The sequence below is a fragment of the Dama dama genome, chromosome 28 (assembly GCF_033118175.1).
Source record: "Dama dama isolate Ldn47 chromosome 28, ASM3311817v1, whole genome shotgun sequence".
Lineage (NCBI taxonomy): Eukaryota > Metazoa > Chordata > Mammalia > Artiodactyla > Cervidae > Dama > Dama dama.
This window is the reverse complement of record NC_083708.1, coordinates 25,031,942-25,052,371: the sequence shown is the minus strand read 5'-3', so window position 1 is coordinate 25,052,371 and position 20,430 is coordinate 25,031,942. Positions and strand designations below refer to the sequence as shown.

Here is a 20,430-nt window from a genome sequence, read left to right as displayed (position 1 = left end):
ATATTAAAGTATTGATCTTAGAAATAATCCGAGAAGACTAGTTTTTTTTTTCCTTCCTTTTTGGGGGGCAATATATTAAACATAGTTTTAAGTCATGAAATACTTACTACAATTACAATATTTAGTTACAATCTCTAGAATCAATATTGTCTAGTTCATTTATTCATTCAATAAACATTTTCTGAGCATTTAACTTGTATCAGGCACTGCCAGGATCAGGAAATATAGAAGTGAGAAAGGACCATCTGCCTTTAATTGCTAATACAAGGATCAGACAAAACCAGTGAGTACAAGTTTGTATGTTAAGTATCAAAATGTCCATAGCAGAGTCTGTGAAGAGGGAAACACTGGAGACAGGCGGCAGTAGAGCTAAGTATTTGTGACTCAGTGTTAGGCAGGTAGATAGTGGAAGTTAAGGCCGAGAGACCAACGTGTACTTTCCTTGGGTTTTGCCTCCGTTATTATTGACTTTACAATTGAAAATCCAGATTCCATTGTGTTCACTGGAGGTGGAGAGAGGGGTTATGGGCTCTCAAAATCATATTTACAAGTTTTTCAGCACTATTGTATTAAGTAGCTTGCTGAGCACCTATGCAGATTCGCAGTTACATGTTCCTGTAAATCAGTTTAGCCGTGAGCAGCTTCATCAGGAAAGGAGTCTTCAACATGTGCAACGTGTTGTACTGTGTGACCTTGTAGTGACATAATGGACAGTATTATGATAATAACATGTAAGGTATCTAAGGAGTTCTCAGAATTCTCAGACGCCGTATGGGCTTCTTAAAACTGATTAGCCATTTGATTTAATTTATATGGGATTATACCTTCTCATAGTAAGCTTTTCTCCTTTTCTGGAAAACCCTTGGAGCCTTAAATTTTTAGTGGCTCTTCTCCTGTCAAGATTAATAATCAAATTATGACAATTGAAATTCACTCAGCTTTTGCTGTAGTTTAATTATTATGTTTAATTATACAGTTTAATTATGTTTATTTATGTAATTATTAATATTTGGTAACTCTAGCTACTAAAGTTATAACATCAGCTCAGTACAAATGCTAATTCATAACCTGTCTTAAAAATGTTTAAAGTAGTATCAAGAGCATTATTTATGCATGTTGTGATACTATTTTTGGTAACTGCAGAATGATAAAATTATTAATAATGAACTATTTCAAACTGTGTTTACTTAGCTAAATTTCTGCTAAATAAATACGGAAAAATACTGTGTGAAATTTTGTCTCTCTGGACTTTAAAAAAAAGACTTTACTTTTTAAGAGTTGTTTTAGGTTGATGGTGGAACTGGGAGAAAGGTACATAGATTTCTTATACTTTCTGCCCCACACATGCAAGGCCTCTCCCATTATCAAGGTTCTCCACCAGAGTGGTGCATTTGTTATTAATACAACTGATTAGCTTTCATTGACACATCAAAATCACCCCAAAGTTCATCAGTTCAGTTCAGTCACTCAGTCGTATCTGACTCTTTTCAACCCTATGGACTGCAACACACCAGGCCTCCCTGTCCATCACCAACTCCTGGAGTTTACTCAAACTCATGTCCATTGAGTCGGTGATGCCATCCTACCATCTCATCCTCTGTCGTAGCCTTCTCCTCCTGCCTTCAATCTTTCCCAGCATCAGGGTCTTTTCAAATAGTCAGCTCTTCGCATCAGGTGGCCAAAGTATTGAAGTTTCAGCTTCAACATCAGTCCTTCCAATGAACACCCAGGACTGATCTCCTTTAGGATGGACTGGTTGGATCTCCTTGCAGTCCAAGGGACTCTCAAGAGTCTTCTCCAACACCACAGTTCAAAAGCATCAATTCTTCAGTGTTCAGCTTCCTTTATAGTCCAACTCTCACATCCGTACATGACTACTGGAAAAACCATAGCCTTGACTAGACGGACCATTGTTGGCAAAGTAATATCTCTGCTTTTTAATATGCTGTCTAGGTTGGTCATAACTTTCCTTCCAAGGAGTAAGCGTCTTTTTATTTCACGGTTGCAGTCACCATCCAAAGTTCATAGTTTATCTTAAAAACAAGTTTACTCTTGGTGTTGTGCATTCTATGGGTTTGGGCAAATATATAATGAATGACATGTAGGAGCTTCCCAGGTGGCTCAGTGGGTAAAGAATCCACCTGCAATGCAAGAGACTGGTTCAATCCCTGGGTCAGGAAGATCCCCTGGAGGGCATGGCAACGCAGACCAGGATTCTTCCCTGGTGGGCTGCAGTCCATTAGGGTTGCAGAGTCAGACATGACTGAGCACACACAGACGCTCCCTGATGACATGTATCATTATGGTATCATACAGACTGTGTATTTTGAAGGACCCTGAAACAAAAATCAGTTCATTCCTGTAAGTGTCCAGAGTCTCTGCCTTTCCAGACACTCATCCTGTCTTGCCTTGAATGTTACTAGAATCTGTTGACTGGGCTTTCTGCCTCCATTATTGGTTCTTCTCTAACACAGCCTACATCAGAGTTCATTCTAAATTACTGACCTGATGATGCAATTTTCTTTCTTATGAAAATGTCCTATTTCCTCTCAAGATTATTCATCAACCTTTTCAGCTTTATCTCCTGTACTCATAGTCCACATGCCAGACTTTTTTTTTTTTACTATTTCAACTAAACTGAGCACACCTTTGAAAATCTGTTCACTTCTAAAGGCCAGGTTAAAATGTTACCTCCTTAGGGGAGTCATGTCTGGTACTTCCCATCCTCAACCACAGCATCATTAAATGTACCATCAGCTGTGGTCCATGATATTTTATTTTCCTAGCATAGACCTTACACAGTCCAGCCAGGAAATATAGTGTATTTCTTGCCATTGGATTTAAAACTCTTAGTTGGATGATTTTTTAACCTTGTATTCCCACTGCCTTAACCCAGTGACTGATGCATAATACCAGTCAGGAAATACCGTATTTTAATTTCTGCATCTCTTAAAACATTACCATAACAAACCAAACTCTGGTCAAGCACCATGATAATGATTTCAGGCAGCTTTCAATCCAAAAATCAAGAGTACAACCTAGATGTCAGGACCTTCCTGGCATTATGGCAGTGTCCATGACCAATATCACTCAGGTGTGAAACCTCTGTGATTCCAAAGAATCCACCCCCACCAAGCATTTCATGCAGCTACCAACCAAACATTTGCAGGGCAAGGGGAAAGTGCTATCTAGCTCCTGCCATCTTGACTCACTTTACTTCTTCTCTCCTTGCCTTGGGGACACATTTATCTCACTTTCATTCTGGAATTTTAAAACTTGCTCTGAAGCCTCAGTTCTAATCACCATGCCTGGGCCACAAGACATCACCTACTTTAGGAGGTTATACTGGAAAATCACCATGGCCAGAGGAGCCTGGTGGGCCACAGTCTATAGGGTCACAAAGAGTCGGACACCACTGAAGTGACAGCACAGGAGGCTATACTAGGTACTTTCTCAGCTAAGATTTGTCTTTGATTCTCATTCTGGCTAGTAAGAGAGGAATATTTTCTTGTTATATCTTCTGAGAAAATATTTGCAGTGTTTTGCAAATTTATCACATACATTCTCTTCCCAAAGGTGGGTGCGAAGAAGGCAAAACGTGCTATCTGGTACCTGGGACGCAAAGCCCACCCATCATCCGTGCCACTCTCTCCTGGGCAGTGATTCTCAAACCCCAGTGTGCATTTTAATCACCTCATGGGCTCGCTGAAAACAGACTACTGGGCCCTACACTGGAGTGTCTGATGTAGGGTGGGGCAGGATTTTGCATTTCTCAGTGGTTCCCAGGTGATATGCTGGTGGCTGCACATTAAATAAAAGCTGAGGAGTTTTTAAAAAATAACTGTGTTCAGGCCACATGCCAGACAAATTAGAGTCTCTGGAGATAGATTCCAGGCCTTGTAGTTTTAAAAAGTCTTCAGGTAATTCCAGTGTGCAGTTAAATTGGAGAACCTGTGTCCTATGGGATTGAATAAAACTTCTCTGGGCCCTGTTACAGTACATGTTCAAGAAAATCTTCCTCTAGGACCTGAAGCTAACTACACTACATATGATTATTTTCCTATTCATGGGAAGCAACTAGGATCAAGAGATGGTGATTACTGGGAGTTGTGCCTAAATAAGAATCTCTGTGTTTTTTTTCCCCTGGGAAAGCTGCACACCTACTTAGTATCTGCAAACAAATGTTGGCCCTAGTGGTAAAGAACCTGCCTCCCAATGCAGGAGATGTAAGAGACAAAAGTTTGATCCTGAGTTGGAAAGATCCTCTGGAGCAGGACATGGTAACCCCCTCCAGTATTCTCGCCTGGAGAATCCCAGGGACAAAGGAGCCTGGTGGGCTACCGTCCACAGGGTTGCAAAGAGTCAGACATGACTGAAGCAACTTAGCATGTACACTTGTCAAAAGCCTTTATTTAGATATCATATTTTGCTTCTTATATTTTAGGAAGGAGAGAAGGAAGCGAGAGAAGGAAAATGAGGAGGAAAAAAAAGAAAGATGAAAGATCTGGCTCAGATAAAGCAAATGCACTGTGAACGTAGGCCTAGTACACTAGTTCTGCCCAAGAGAAGTAATAAATGGCATTTGTTCAAAGATGTACAGAGCCACCTAAGCTACAAAACTGAAGCCTGGAGCAGTGTAGATGATACCCAGGTCCTGCATGGCCTTGTATCTGAAGTGGAGTAAAAGACTGAAACCATTTTTTGGTATCGTGCAATCTCAATCTCATTGAGATTGAGAAAGAAATTAAGGACAGGCCCAAAGAAGAAAGGCATCCCTAATTTTGGCAGCAGGCCCTAGGCTCCTTTTGGAAAAATTGTTTCAATTTCATGCAGTTGCTCAGGTGGGGAGAGTTGGTTTCCAGCCTAACTCAATCATGCTGCCATCTTACATCTGCCTGGAAGTGTATGGCCCTAGATTATTTGAAAGTGGCAGGATGACCAAGAGAGAAGGCTGAATCTCCAGCCTGTTTCCCTTCACACTTTTCTGTATGCACAGATTATGCTTCACAGGAAGCAAATTAGTTGGTCTAGTTTGCAACTGGGACTTCAGGTTTGTTCTGGGGAGTCTTTCGACTGGAAGATGGGATCTACTTTTATCCTCATCTGGAGATCTTGCTTGTTGGAAATTTAACCTCCAGGAGCTGAGTTTGAACTCTTAAGAGTCCCACTTTGTTCAGTTTTGTTTCCTGAAAGCAGCCAGTTGTTGTTGTTTTTTTTTCTTTTTCCTTTTCTTCCTGAATTATCTTCATTAAGACTGAAGATGCTGAGTATTCTTTTGAAATCCTGTGAAACAGAACCCCCTCAGGATTGCTTCACTATAGTGACGTTTTCATAGTTCTTCTATGATTTGTTACAACAAATCTGTACTCTTTGAACTGCTCAGAATCCCCTTGCTTATAATTTGTTGCAAAAATTTAGTCTTAATACTTTTCTCCTTCTCATTGATTCACAAATCCCTGTGGTTCTCTGTGACATCTAAACACTTTTCAAGTGTTAGACGTTCAGTTAGCTGTACTGTCCCACTTCTGCTGCTGGGCCTGATACCTCTCATTTCCTAGCTTCACTATGTCCTACTGGTCTCAACACTGTAGTGACCTATTATGACCTGAACGCAAAATCTCCTCTCCTGACTTCCCAGGAATACCTCTGGGTTTTTAATATGAGCAGCCTATCCCAGAGGCTCCAATCTCACAAGAGGAGCCAGGTCTCTAAGAGATCTGCCTGGATAGATGAAACAAAAATGGAGCTTTGGATCAGCTCCCAGAAGACAGAATTTGAACCTCTTACCTCCTTCCAGTACTCTTTTTTTTTTTTTTTTAGTTGCAGATGCAAACTATGATATATAGAATGGATAAACAGCAAGGTCCTACTGAATAGCACAGGGAACTATATTCAATATCTGATAATAAGCCATGGAAAAGGATATGAAAAAGAATATATATATGTATAATGGAATCACTTTGTTGTACACAAGAAACTATCACAATACTGTAAATGAACTTACTTCAACAAAATGATTTTTTTTTAATTGCAAGTCTCTAGATGCTAGTTTGAACACCAAGTTCCCAAGTCCATACCTTTCTGCTGCTGCTTAACTACTCTAGAAAGCCACAAAATGTTGAAGAGTCCTAGCTGTGATTCCTCCAAAGGCAGTTTAATTGATCTCAGAGTAGTTCCACACTAACCCTAATGGCCTATGCAGGGTTAATTTCTATCTCCCCAGACCATGTAGCCAACGCTTTGGGATTCATGATGCAGATGCTCTCCTGCTCATTTCTGGAGTGAAGAATTAGTGGTGATTTAGTTATTAAACCTTAGCTCAAAGGATCTCACCGTGAAAAATCTGGGAAACTTGAATTCATCTGGGTTCTCTTAGGGCCAGTATTCTCACCTGCTGTTTCTGCACAGCACCAAATCAACCCAGCTGTGAAAATCAGCATTTCTTTAAAACTTAAAAAGCTGTTCTATCAAAACCTCATGTGTAGTATTTAATCATTCTGAGAAACTTGAGGGATGGGGGTTTATCAAGCACTGCACATCCTTGCCGTAACATTTCATCAGTTCTGTGTCTACCTTGGCCTCTTTTCTCAAAGGAGTCAACAACTCCCTTTTGACATCTAGTAGTTTTATCCTCCTCTGAAGCCTTGGCCAAGAGACATTCAGAGGCTCACTTACTTCAAGTGGGCTTATCAAGACATTTTACCTAAAAAAAGTAGATGGCTTGTTAAGAGGAGTTCTCATACAGTTGTTTTTATGAGAAGAAAAATATCCTCAAATTTTTTTTTTTTTTTTGCCCTACACGTACTAAGTCGCTTCAGTCATGTCCAATTCTTTGAAACCCTATGGATGGTAGCCCACCAGGCTTCTCTGTCCATGGGATTTTTCAGGCAAGAATACTGGAGTGGTTTGCTATGCCCTCTCCCTAACCCAGAGATCGAATACACTTCTCTTACATCTCCTGTGATGGCAGGTGGGTTCTTTACCACTAGCACCACCTGGGAAGCCCCTTTGCCCCATACAATTTATTAAACTCTTTATGTACATTATCTCAATCAGAACAATCCCTTAAGGGAGGCAGTATTATTCCATTTCTGATAAAACTGAACGTAAAGAGGCAAAGAAATTTGCTTAAGAGCATATAGATGGTAAATAGTGGAACTGAAGTTTGACCCTAAGACTGACAACAGCCTATGCTCTTAATCGCTTCCACTAAGCATCAACTATGATCTTGTCACTTGATGGTGGGGATATGCAGAATACCAACCCTTTTGTACTTTGCACAATATTATGTAGAATGTAAAACAGGTCTCAAAAGCATGATAGACTCAGTATCCTCAAAAGCAACAACATATACATAGAATATATAAATTATTAGAACTTACGAACTATCTGCTATCAAATCTGTGCCAGTGTGAATAGTTAGAAGCAACTTACATCATTGGCTTAAAGCTCAACATTCAGAAAATTAAGATCATGGCATCCTGTCCCATCACTTCATGGCAAATAGACGGGGAAACAGTGGAAACAGTGGCTGACTTTATTTTTCTGGACTCCAAAATCACTGCAGATGGTGATTGCAGCCATGAAATTAAGATGCTTACTCCTTGGGAGGAAAGTTATGATCAATCTAGATAGCATATTAAAAAGCAGAGACATTACTTTGTCAACAAAGGTCTGTCTAGTCAAAGCTATGATTTTTCCAGTAGTCAAGTATGGATTTGAGAGTTGGACTATAAAGAAAGCTGAGGGGCGAAGAATTGATGCTTTTGAACTGTGGTGTTGGAGAAGACTCTTGAGAGTCCCTTGGACTGCAAGGAGATCCAACCAGTCCATCCTAAAGCAGATCAGTCCTGGGTGTTCATTGGAAGGACTGATGTTGAAGCTGAAACTGCAATTCTTGGGCCACCTGATGCAAAGAGCTGACTCATTTGAAAAGACCCTGATGCTGGGAAAGATTGAAGGCAGGACGAGAAGGGGATGACAGAGGATGAGATGGTTGGATGGCATCACCAACTTGATGGACATGGGTTTGGGTGGAGTCCAGGAGTTGGTGATAGACAGGGAGGCCTGGCGTGCTGCATGTTCACGGGGTCGCAAAGAGTCAGACACGACTGAGCGACGGAACTGAACATCACTGTTTTAATATACAATTGGCTGTGGACTTGTCACGTGAGTAACAACACAACTCAAGTACAGTTGACCTTTGAACAAGATGGGGTGGGGGGTGTCTTGGGGAAGGATTAGGGGTATCGAATCCCTGCAAAGTTGAAAATCTGTGTAAAAATTTATAGTTGGCCTTTCAACCTCTAATCTTGTAGTACTTTAGTAGTACTCAGTGGAAAAACAACCACCACATATAACTGGACCTCAAGCCCTTTCAACCTCTAATCTTGTAGTACTTTAGTAGTACTCAGTGGAAAAACAACAACAACTACATATAACTGGACCCCAAGCAGTACAAATCCATCTTGTTCAAAGATCAACTGTACTTACTTTGAGGAGAACATTGTTTTCTGTGAGGTACAGAATGGATCTTTTAAGAGATGACCTTCCTCAAGAGCTGACTCTAATTGGCTTACAAGGCATGTATCTTTGAAAGTTACTGAAAATATAAAAAGCATACTAAATCTTGAGTCTGTGGTCCAGCTAAGTAAGTCCCCAAGCCTAAAGTGGTTGGATAAGTCTGCACGGAAATAAGTGAAATTTCAGTTCAGTTTGAAGAACTCGGATCTGAAGAGTTGTAGGGAAAGTTAATGGCACCCCACTCCAGTACTCTTGCCTGGAAAATCCCATGGACCGGGGAGCCTGGTGGGCTGCCGTCTATGGGGTCGCACAGAGTCGGACACGACTGAAGTGACTTAGCAGTAGCAGGGAAAGTTAAAAGTACATTTCAGATGGAGGATCACTGGGAACTACACTGTCTCATCGCAACCTGCTCTGGAACACAACGCAGCATCTCACACAAGCTCCTGGTACAAGGTGGCCTCAACTAGCACGCACCTAGCACCGGAAGAAGCCTCCCCGGGAGCCGCAGGGTTCAAATTTCAACAGCTGGGAAACTCCGGTCAGAGCCCGGCTCGCCCTACTTCCGCTTCCGGCTCAGACTCCGCCCCAGCGGAAGTGGTCTGTGGGGGAAGAAAACGGTGAGACACTCTGGACCGCGCAGGCGTGTCGTGGGCTGCTGCGATGGCGCCGCCGGGTATCTTGAACAGGTATCTTCTGCTCATGGCACAGGAGCACCTGGAGTTCCGCCTTCCGGTGAGCCCGCAGGGCCGTCCACTGCTTCTGGCGGGAGAGGACGGCGCAGTGGGGGTTGATGTGCGGGTGGAGGCGACCCGCCCAGTCGGAGCCCGCGGGGATTGGGGGTCTGTGCTTGTCGGGGAGATCACTCGTCCCCCCCAGTCCTTCGGCCCCTGGGACGGCTCTGAGCCCCGGGAGGATGTGAGAGAGAAGTCCGAAACAGCTTCTCAGCTTCGCTAAGCATATTTATTCATTCTTCTGTCCTTGTGCCAGTTAACCGGAGTTAGGTAGGTGAAATGGCAACCCACTCGAGTATTCTTGCCTAGAGAATCCCGTGGACAGAGGAGCCTGGTGGGCTGCTGTCCATAGGGCCGCACAGAGTCGGACACGACTGAAGCGGCTTAGCATGCATGCATGCATTGGAGAAGGAAATGGCAACCCACTCCAGTGTTCTTGCCTGGAGAATCCCAGGGACAGAGGAGCCTGGTGGGCTGCCGTCCATGGGGTCGCACAGAGTCGGACACGACTGAAGCGACTTAGCAACAGCAGCAGGTAGGTGAATATGACCCGTCCTCTTCCTGCTGAAGCTCTTCGTCTATGGGAAAATAGAGACAGCGGACAGAAATGCTTAGGGTAGTATTTTAAGTATCGAATACGCGGCTCAAATTTCATGGGGGTTGGAGTAGTGGTGGTGAATGTGGGTGCTAGGGTTGAATGATGAAAAGTAGGGGAAATTTTTATTTATTCAAGAAAGATTTTAAGAATATATGTAATAGAATGTGCTGGACGCTGGGGATATAATGATGACAGAGTTTCTGTCTTCACGGAGTTGACCGTTTAGACTAAAGGGTGACCAGATGCATAAACAGAGCATTATGAAATAATTTTGATAAGTGCAGTGATAGACACGCAGTGAAATACCAGCATATGGAAGGGAAATCTGAGGGGTGGGGGATGTTCCCATTGAGATGGCTTTCAGGAGGGTATGACACTTGAACTGTAACTTAAAAGACAGTAGAAGTTAGCCAGGCCAGGGAGAGACACAAGTAAATTAGAATTACAAGCTATTCATTATTACTGAATTACCAAATATGTAGCAAAGAATGACAAGAGAGCGGGAGACAAGGATTGTTGTTGTAGTGTCTTAAGTTGTGTCCAACCCTTTAGCAACCCCACGGACTCTAGCCCACCAGGCTTCTCTGTCCATGGGATTTCCCAGGCAAGAATACTGGAGTGGGTAGCCATTTCCTTCTCCATGGAATCTTCCCAACCCAGGGATCGAACCCGTGTCTCCTGCATTGGCAGGCGAATTCTTTATCACTGAGCCACCAGCGAAGCCTGGGAGAGAAGGGTCAGTTCAGTTCAGTCACTCAGTAGTGTCCAACTCTTTGTGACCCTGTGGACTGCAGCACATCAGGCTTCCCTCTCCATCACAAACTCCTGGAGCTTGCTCAAACTCCTGTCCATCGCATCAGTGATGCCATCCAATCATCTCATCCTCTGTCATCCCCTTCTCCTGCCTTCAGTCTTGACCAGCATCAGGGTCTTTTCCAATGAGTCAGTTCTTCACATCAGGTGGCCAAAATATTGGAGAGAAGGGTAGGGTTCGTAAAATGCAAAGCCTTAAATACTCTGGAACTTAGAACGAGATTTTATTGAAGAATTTTAAGTAAAGACGTGACAAAATCAGATTTTTTAAAAGTCACTTTGGAAGCAGTACAGAGGGTGGATTTGAGGGTAATCAGGAGCTAGGAGGTGAGTCTGTTGGAATAGTCTTGTTAATAAATTAAGAAAGCCTGAATTAGGGCAAGGAATAAGATGGCTGTATACATTGGGACAATGTTTCGGTGATAAAATCATCAGGGCTTGATGATGGGGATTGAAGGTTAGATGATTGGTTGAAGGTGGGGGGGAGAGGGATCGATCAAGGATGACTCCTGGGATGGTTATCAAGGTGTTTCCATTTAAAATAGCACAGGCAGAAGTAAGATTTAAATTGTGGTTATGCTGAATTTGATATGTTTGTGTCACATCAAACAGAGATGACGAGGAGGCAGTGAATATGAGTATGCACAGATCTTAATAGAGCTGCCTGGGCTGGTAACTAATATTTAGAAGTCTTTTGTATATGAACTCTAGGAGAGAGAACAAAATTATTCAGAGAAAGCATAGCATCAAAAAGAGTAGTGGGCCAAGTACAGCATTGGAAGGATTGATATTAAGGGGAAGTGGGAAAAGAAGGTGATGAGGAAGGTAGGCAAGCGTCAGAATAGGAAGAGAGTTGTTCTTGTTGTTCAGTCGCCAAGTTGTGTCCGACTCTTTGCGACCCCATTAACTGCAGCACACTAGGCTTCTCTGTCCTTCACTATTTCCTGGAATTTGCTCAGACTCATATCCATTGAGCCAGTGATGCCCTCCAACCATCTCATCCTTTTGTCACTTCTTTTCTCTTCTTTCCCTCAATTTTTGCAGCATCAGGGTCTTTTCTAGTGAGTCGACTCTTCGTATCAGGTGGTCAAAGTATTGGAGCTTCAGCATCAGTCCTTCCAGTGAATATTCAGGACTGATCTCCTTTAGGATTGACTGTTTTGCTCTCCTTGCCGTCCAAGGGACTCTCAAGGGTCTTCTCCAGCACCACAGTTTGAAAGCATCAATTCTTCAGGGCTTAGCCTTGGTGGTCCAACTCTCACATCCATAGATGACTACTGGAAAAACCATAGCTTTGTCTGTATGGACTTTTGTCGGCGAATTGATGTCTCTGTTTTTTATTATGAGACCAAAGAAATCAAGTGGGTAAAGCTTTAGGGTTTTTCTAGAGTGGTTGTATAGTTTTAGGGGAGAAACAGATTATTTGGTTTAGTGATCACTAGAAAATGAGAAAGCAGAGAGAGACTGCTCTTAACAAAAGAAAGGAAAGTAAGAGATTGGTTAACAGTTTGCGGGAGACCTAGAGTCGAGGGAGAATCCCTTTCCCTGTTGGAGAAATTGGTGTGTTTTTAGGCTGGAGGGAAGGGGAAAGTGGGTATAAGGCCAACAGTGGGAGGTGTTGGCCTTTCCATAGATGGGAGCTTGGGCAGAGGAGACTTAGGGCAGGTGTGGGTAGTTGCCTACAGGGCTATTTTCTAGGTAATGAGTGAGTCAAGGTACTTACTTTCTTGAAAGATAGAGGACCAAGCAGTTGAATGGAGAAATTGAGAAAAATTTGAAATAATCATTGAAAGCAAAGAGGGAGCTGATGAGCTAAACAATTGAGTAGAGAAGAACTTGGGTGTTAGAGTGATGCTGAAAACTCAACTGGGGTGAAGAGCATGTATTTGTGATTGTGCCAGGATTCTGTGATTCTCTTCAGTTGTGTTCAGTTCACCGGCCTTACGAGTTTGCGAGGAAGACTGCTGCTTTGATTCAGGACTAATGTGTTGCTGAGGAGGTGTGTTGGCAAGATGAGGTGCAAAGACATAGAGTCTCATGGAGGAAGTAACATTTTAGTTAGATCTTAATTGATAAGGAAGATACTCTGGGGATGAAGAGGACTGGAGAGCCCCCTTCATTGAGAGAGAAAAGCAAGTGTAGAGGCCCAGAGGGGTGGTTGTTTATGGTGGTTTGGGTGTGACTTGTGTGGGGAAGGAGGATGAAGTAACAGATAGTGAGGCTAGAGAGGTGGCTAGGATCCAGATTCTGGAGCGTTTTGAAACTGTTGGAAGTAATTTGGATTTTATTTTAGTTTATGGAGCACCACTGGCTTTCCCCCCCACCCCTGCCTTTTTAAGCCAAGAAGTAGCAAACATTTTTCCTTTTTAAATCATGAAGTGACTCACAATCATTTGTGTTTTAAAAAGATAATGCTGGAGTACCAGAGAAGGGATACCACTGAGAATCCTGTAGGATTCTAATCCACCAGGGTGGAAGTAGAGAGAAGCCAAGGAGGGTGAGAACCTGTAGTCAGGTAATGCAGGGAGAATGGAGTGGTTAGGCTGCAGTCTTGAAAATAGCGTCCCTAGTATTTGCTGATTTTTAACCCGTTTCTTCTTTCTTAAATTCTTCTTAGTGTATTTCCCTCATGCCAGTTTCATCTCCGCAGAGCTCGGTCCTCTCTTCTGTCTCCATTGTCCTAAGGCTGAAACTTGAGTCTGGCATCTAAAGCCTGCCATTGCATGATTTTCTCCTCTGCACCCTCCCAGACCTCCCGCCACAAACGGTGCAGCCAGATACCCTTCCCTGTCATTCCCACCGTTTTGTTTGGGTCTTTCCTCTGCCACTGTTCAGCCTATTGATTTTGTATAGTCAGTGTTCATTTAGATTTGCCCACACACTTGTTTATTTTAGGTTTATCATTTTTTTCCTTGATTCTTTTTCAGATGCTCAATTTCTTTTTTTTTTTTTTTTCAGTCCTCTGCCCAAATTTTTAATTTTGTCTTTTATCCTCTTCAATATAGAAAACACTGTTATGTTAAAGCATATAATTGATAAAAGGGGTCCTGTGGGTCAGTTTCTCTTGCTTCTTTTTCATATGTGTGCTGGGTGTTTTTAAAATACATGCCAGATATAGTTTTATTTAAATTTATTTAGTAAAGTTTAATATAGTTCTATTTAAATTTATTTTTAGAAATATATGAAGGCTGGGATGATGCGAATGCTCTTGACGATAGGAGCATTAACACTCCAGGATTGCTGAATCTGTTTTCAGGCCTTGAGTCTGTTTCTGCTCTGATTTGAACACACTTGATAATGTGCGTAGTTTTGGGGGATTCCAGTCTAAACTGGGTGGTTTTATCAAACTTTCTTTCCTTCCCATTGTTGGCCCTGTTCTCTTTTTTGTTCTTCTGGCTCCGTTAAGCTGTCCACCTTCACCGCTACTCTTGGATTCCATATATTTCCCAGGGAGAGAGTGACTTTACCTTGAGATTTCTGCCCTGTCCTGGATCTTGATTTGGTAATTCTTGTCATCTCTCATGCCTTCAAGTAGAGGTCTTTTTTTTTTTTTTTTAAATTCTTCTCAACAGGAGGCTTAATCTGAATTACCTGAATTAGATTTGAATTGAATTGCCATCACTGAAAGTGAAAGTTCTCTTTCTGTATAGATTCTCCCTGTGTTTCAGGGCTTAAAGTGAGTTTCCATTGAAACTTTTCTTCTAAAACTGAAGCAATCTTTTCTTCCTTTGTACTCTAGTATATTATTATTATTATCTGCTTCTTAAAGGGCATTCACTGTTGTACACTTCACATTTCAGTTACTAGGGTAAATGTTAGTTCTACTAGACCCTAGCTCCCGCAGGGTAACTATGTATCTTTACACAGCTCAATGCCTTGCATATATTAGTCATTTAATAAATATTGAATTGAGTGAAATAGGATCTCTTTGGGGAAGGCAATCAAAAGGATGCTTTTGGACCCATCTAATGTTAGAGGGCTTCCCAGATGGCACCATGGTAAAGAACCTGCTTACCAATGCAGGAGGCACAAGAGATGTGAGTTTGATCCCTGGATGGCAAAGATCCCCTGGAGAAGGCAGTGGCTACCCACTCAAGTATTCTTGCCTGAAGAATTCTATGGACAGAGGAGCCTGGCGGGCTACAGTCCATGGGGTGGCAAAGAGTTGGATTTGACTGAGTGTGCATGCATGTGTGTGTGCGTGCATGCATGCATGCGCGCGCGCGCGCACACACACACACACACACATTATTAGAATTGCCAGACCGGAAAGCTGTAATGAGTAGCTGCCTATGTGATTTAAAGTGAAAGATTAAGAGTGCAAATATGGTTCTGGTTTTGCCTCTGTGCAGTTAATCAGGGCCAGTTTTAGTTGGCAGCCGCCTTATTGTACTAAAAGTAAAGTTCAGACACCTGGATTTTACTGCTGGTTCTGAAGTGAACTAAGTGGATGAAAAAGTGAGTGGCTAAAAGAACTGCAAAGCTCATGTGAATTAATGCATCAGGTATGTACCAGATCATGCCATATTTTTGTATCCAATGTCTAAATTCTTTGTTCCTGATGTAAAAAGATTCTCAACTAAAAGTAAATTTGCCATGTGATGAATAAAATTTTTGCTTTGCTTTTTTCCAAGTAGGTTGATGTGGTAGTTTTAATACATGTTTTGCTTTTCAGTTTGAAACATGGATTATCACATTTACTCTGACTTTTGAGTCATTTCTTAGATTTTGGGTAATAGTGCTAATCCTATGCCATAAAATTTTGAATAATCCTCACTTTTTTTTTTTTTTTAATGCTTGGAACCTTTATGCTTTAACCTGTTGCTCATTTCTAACTGTATTCCAAGAGCAGAATTTTGAAAATGTTATGAATGTATGAATTCATGTTATGAATTCATAATATGCTTTAATAAGGAGTGAACAATAATCATTCTTGGCCAAGAAACTTAATCTATAACTTCATTTTTTCTTTTAAGTAGTATAATTGTCAGTCTTATTTGCTTTCTTGACTCACTGAACTTCAAGGACAGTGTTGTGGTGATCACTATCTTGATTCCTTCAATTACAGCCTAGGTTCTTTGCTCTTTTTGCTATAGATCTCCTTAACCCTTTGAGGTAACTGAGTCCTGTTTTATCGATGAGGGAACTGGGAGTTGAGGGAAGTTAATATTCTTGTATACAATCACAGAGCTGCTCTTTGGAAGAACTGGCCACCAAATTGTGGCCTGCCTCCGAGGTCGAATGCCGCCTCCTGTTTAAATCTGTGTCACCTGTGTTGCAAAATAACTATTGGACTGCTGCTGCAAGTCACTTCCCTCGTGTCCGGCTCTGTGTGACCCCGTGGATGGCAGCCCACTAGGCTCCCCCATCCCTGGGATTCTCCAGGCAAGAACACTGGAGTGGGTTGCCATTTCCTTCTCCAATGCATAAAAGTGAAGAGTGAAAGTGAAGTCGCTTAGTCATGCCTGACTCTTTGCGACCCCATGGACTGCAGCCTACCAGGCTCCTCCGTCCATGGGATTGTCCAGGCAAGAGTACTGGAGTGGGGTGCCATCGCCTTCTCCAACTATTGGACTACCTTCAGTGATTTCGTGATAGTGTCTTGCTAGTTCTTGGTCTGTCCATATGATTCAAGTGAATGCAGCACCTTCTAGTACCTGGGATTAAAAAAAAGATTTGTTGCACAAACAAAAGGAAAAACAGATAAGGCACTAGTTGCACAAACCTCCCGTTCTCCTTGGTTTTGAGGTAGAGGGCTTTCATAGTCTGGGTGGACTTAGTCCTGTGGTGACCAGGGCTGGCGGTGGGCTTGATGTTAATTGTTCCTTCTCCTGCCTGAGGGGAAAGGGGATCGTAGGCACCCTCTCAGTAGGTTTCATCCTGTGTAAGACCCACCCAGCAGAGTGGGAGTCTACCTGCTTTATGTTATTTGAGGAGATAAAATTTGTTAGCAGTATAAATTATAAGGTTTGTATCCTCATCTCGTGTTTACCAATACAGAGTATTTGCTTCATAGGCTATATGAACTGTCTGAACAGATTTCAACTTTGCATTCTTGATGTTTTTAAAGTAACTGTTGTATTCTCTTTCTAGTTCTGTGATTTTATCCAGAAAGGAGGTTAACTTACCATAACTTGTACTTATTCAATTAATCCATAGTGATGCTCCCCAATCACTTGTCTGTTTTTTAATTCAACATATATTTATTCATCTAATTAACTGGACAAGACAGCAAATTTAATCTGTAAAGGATTCTCTTCTGACATTTAGTAAAATTCTATTATTGGCCTTCATTAATCATAAATTAATACATAACTAATGATTTTATTTTCTAGAGAAAGAATGGTTCCAAATACAGCTTTTAAACATACATTAAAAATAATTTTCTATCCAAGTAATCAAAAGATTAAAACAACAGAAGTGCTATTTTTCATATATTTAATTAATTAAAAACAGTACAGCATCCAGTTGAACAGTGGTAAAGGCAAATTGATACTCTGACCTTATAACTTAGAACAATTCTTTAAGAAAGTATTTTGACCATATGTACTTTAAGAAGCCATACAATTTTCCACATCTCTGGGTATAATATTGTTTATTGCACCTCTCTGTTAAAGAAATAATCTGAAATTTGGAAAAAGCCAGATATTTATGAAAATGAATATTTAGCCTTGTTTTAAGCTGATAAAATTTTAAAATACCTAGGTGTTCAACATAAAGTATATTGTTTCCTATTGAAAATTTGTAATCCTAAAGCCAAGGAGAAAAATGTTTATGAAATTAATATTTAAAGGGAAGACGTAAGAGCCCTAAACCTCATTACAAACATGTTATTTCCTTTCTGAACATCCTCAAATTATCTAATGGTTTTATTTTTATTGATCCATTGTCAGATATCATTTTTGCAATCTGCTTTTTCCTTTTCAGAAATCAGGGCATTTTCTCAAAATCTTTTGACAACTTTTTTTTTTTATTCTAGAATTTCTCAGAAATTGCTTCCCATGGTTGTGACTGTTAAATATTTTCAGAACCCAGAGTTATAATTTGTCTGGTATTGACATTTAAGCCCTTTAGGTAGATAATAAACCCCCCTCTCTTTTTTTTAAAATTATGTTAATAACTGTATTTTATTATACTTCTAAGTTCCATGTGTTAAAAATGTATTCTCTAATATTTTCAATATAGGAGATAAAGTCTTTGCTTTCACTTTTTGGAGGTCAGTTCACCAGTAGTCAGGAAACTTATGGAAAGGTAAGTTGAATTTATATTTTTTATTAGACCTATATATATATAGTATCCTTAGAAATCTTAAATTTATGTCTTTATAGTTACTTGTGTCTGTTTTTAAGGGCAGTTGAATAAAAAGGATATTTTGGAAATTTTTTTGTTTTGGAAAGTTAGATTCATCTCCAACATTTACTTGATTAGTTTTTACATTTTACTTCAGTAGTTTACCATAATTTGTATCTGTCCCTTTATTGAAAAGAGGTCTGTCTTCTGTTGATGAGGTATAATTAGAATTTGGCTGGATTTCAGACTTACTTTTGATACTCATTTTATAATTTGAAATTAATTATGCCTGTGTGAAATTGTGAGTTTATGAGCCATGTATTTTGTGTTTGACAGTTTATCAGTGTATTGGGGAAGTTTAAAAAAATAGAAAAATAATCATTCACAATTCTTCTTTGACGTGACTTTTTTTTTTTTTTTTTTTAAGCAAGACATGTTTATTAAGCGGGCTGTATTCCTTCTCACATATTCAAAGACATCTGATTAAACCTTCCTGGGGAGACTGACAAAGCTTTGTCCGTCTGGGCAGGACAGATAAACCCTTTCTGGGTAGACTGCCTTCTAATCTTTTGTTATATGTTTTCCCCCCTTAGTTGTAATACTAGCAGTGAACTTCTGTATCTCTTTTTCATTTGATAGCATTAATACAGTCACATACCTCTGCTTAGCATTCACTACTAACAGGGCTGTATATTTTCCATCAATTAACTCAATCATAATTTATCTAATGATTTCACTTCATTCAGCAGGCTTTTAAATTTTTCCTAATAAAAATAATACTAAGGTTACTGTCTTTTCCCCTATTTGGGTTATTTTGAATTTTTTTGTAGGATAGTGTAAAAATTGGAATCAAGACTGGGTCTGGCAGGGAGGACTTCTCATAAAAAGCGAGAGAACTAATTAAATTGAAAGTCCCCTGGTGTTGGACTTTTACTCCTGAGTGAACTTCAGTTGTTGATGGAGGAGGAAAAGAGAGAGCATGTGGATATAATTGGGTGAGGGCGATGAACTGAGGTTGGGGTCCTACTATATATTGCTGCATTCTGGCGAGAGGTTATCTGGGTGGAGCACAAAGATGCCTATAATCTTGGGTATTAAAACCCTCGGGATGCACTTGAACTTTTTTCCTTGGATAAAATAATAAGTGATAATTGAATAATATACTCCATATAATTTTTCATCATAGTTATTGCAGAGACTCCACACTCTTAGGTGGCCAAAGCTAGCTAGAAAAAAAAAAGGGGATGACTCAGACATATTACTTAGTAATTCAAAACAAAATAGCTGTATTATAAGAAAATATTAGCAAAAATAAAAAATTTTGAGATTATACTTAAGGGTAAAATGTGCATTAATTCTTGGTCGCAATACATGAAATTAACCTTAAGTGTAAATAACCTTAAATTTGCAGTACAAAATGTTTTCATTTATATGGTCATTTTTAAAAGTATTCTGATTTTGTACTGAATTATCCTAACAGGTTATCTGTTAATTAATTTTTTTCCACTATTGGAGTAGTTTTTTATTTTGGTTAGTGTCAGATTATATATTCTCAGATAAAAGTAGCAAATAGGAATTTCTTCTCATTGACTTCTTAAATAAGGTCATAAAACCACTTAAAAGTAAGTTGTATATTATTATTTCTTTCAGTCTCCTTTTTGGATTCTTAGCATTCCCTCTGAGGATATTGCCAGAAACTTAATGAAACGGACAGTGTGTGCCAAGTAAGAACAACTTATTATGTTCTCCTGCATGAGTGTAAGCTGGACTTCTCATAACCACTCTGTCCTTTTTTTTGCTATATTGGCAGAAAGTAGAAGGGGTTGATTGTTGCGGGGAGCTCAGTTTAGCTTGTAGTTACGTGTATTTGCCACTGGATGGTGACGAGAGAACAGAGGAGAGTTACCTACTCAAACTGTGGATGAGAGAATCTCAATGATGAAATGCAGAAACATGTGCTTTAGAATAACTTTTTAAAACTTCTATATTAAGCAAGCGTATGGTTTAAGATGTAAATGCTGTGTTATTACATAGGAAAAATGCCACATTTAATTATAACCAAAGTATTGAAAGCCTAAAATTTTTTTAGTTTTTCTTATAGATGGTTTTTAATTAGATGAACAGATTGGTGAAGTGTAAGATGACAAAAAATGAAGCCTGCCATAAAATATGTTTTACTGTTTTATTTGCTAGTGTAATTCTGATTGTAATATCTTGATGTGAATTAATATAATGATGTCATTCTCATTTATCCTGCGTGAGTGTTTTCTGGCTTTCATCATTAGTATCTATTCTTTTTTCCTTTCTTCTTTTTTCATTGTTGGAAAAATCTGTCTTTGGGTTTGGAAATTAAACTGCATTTTCAACTAGCATTTTATTTTACTTTTTTTTAAATTAATTAACTTATTTATTTATTTATTTATTTTATTAGTTGGAGGCTAATTGCTTCACAGCATTTCAGTGGGTTTTGTC

The 20,430-nt window shown here is 40.1% G+C and overlaps 1 protein-coding gene across 3 annotated transcripts in view; it reads left to right on the top strand.

Annotated features, from left to right (window-relative positions):
* The first annotated feature begins 9,129 nt into the window (after positions 1-9,129).
* The window catches only part of TRMT11 (tRNA methyltransferase 11 homolog), a 60,362-nt gene continuing 49,061 nt past the window's right edge, over positions 9,130-20,430 (top strand). For 2 of the 3 annotated variants that reach the window (XM_061131434.1, XM_061131433.1), the window contains exons 1-3: positions 9,130-9,258; positions 17,854-17,919; positions 19,609-19,682. In XM_061131434.1, the coding sequence (XP_060987417.1) occupies positions 9,187-9,258; positions 17,854-17,919; positions 19,609-19,682 (212 nt within the window). In that variant the 5' untranslated portion in view covers positions 9,130-9,186. The remainder of the gene's footprint in view (positions 9,259-17,853; positions 17,920-19,608; positions 19,683-20,430) is intronic. The other variant, XM_061131435.1, reaches the window with a different exon arrangement.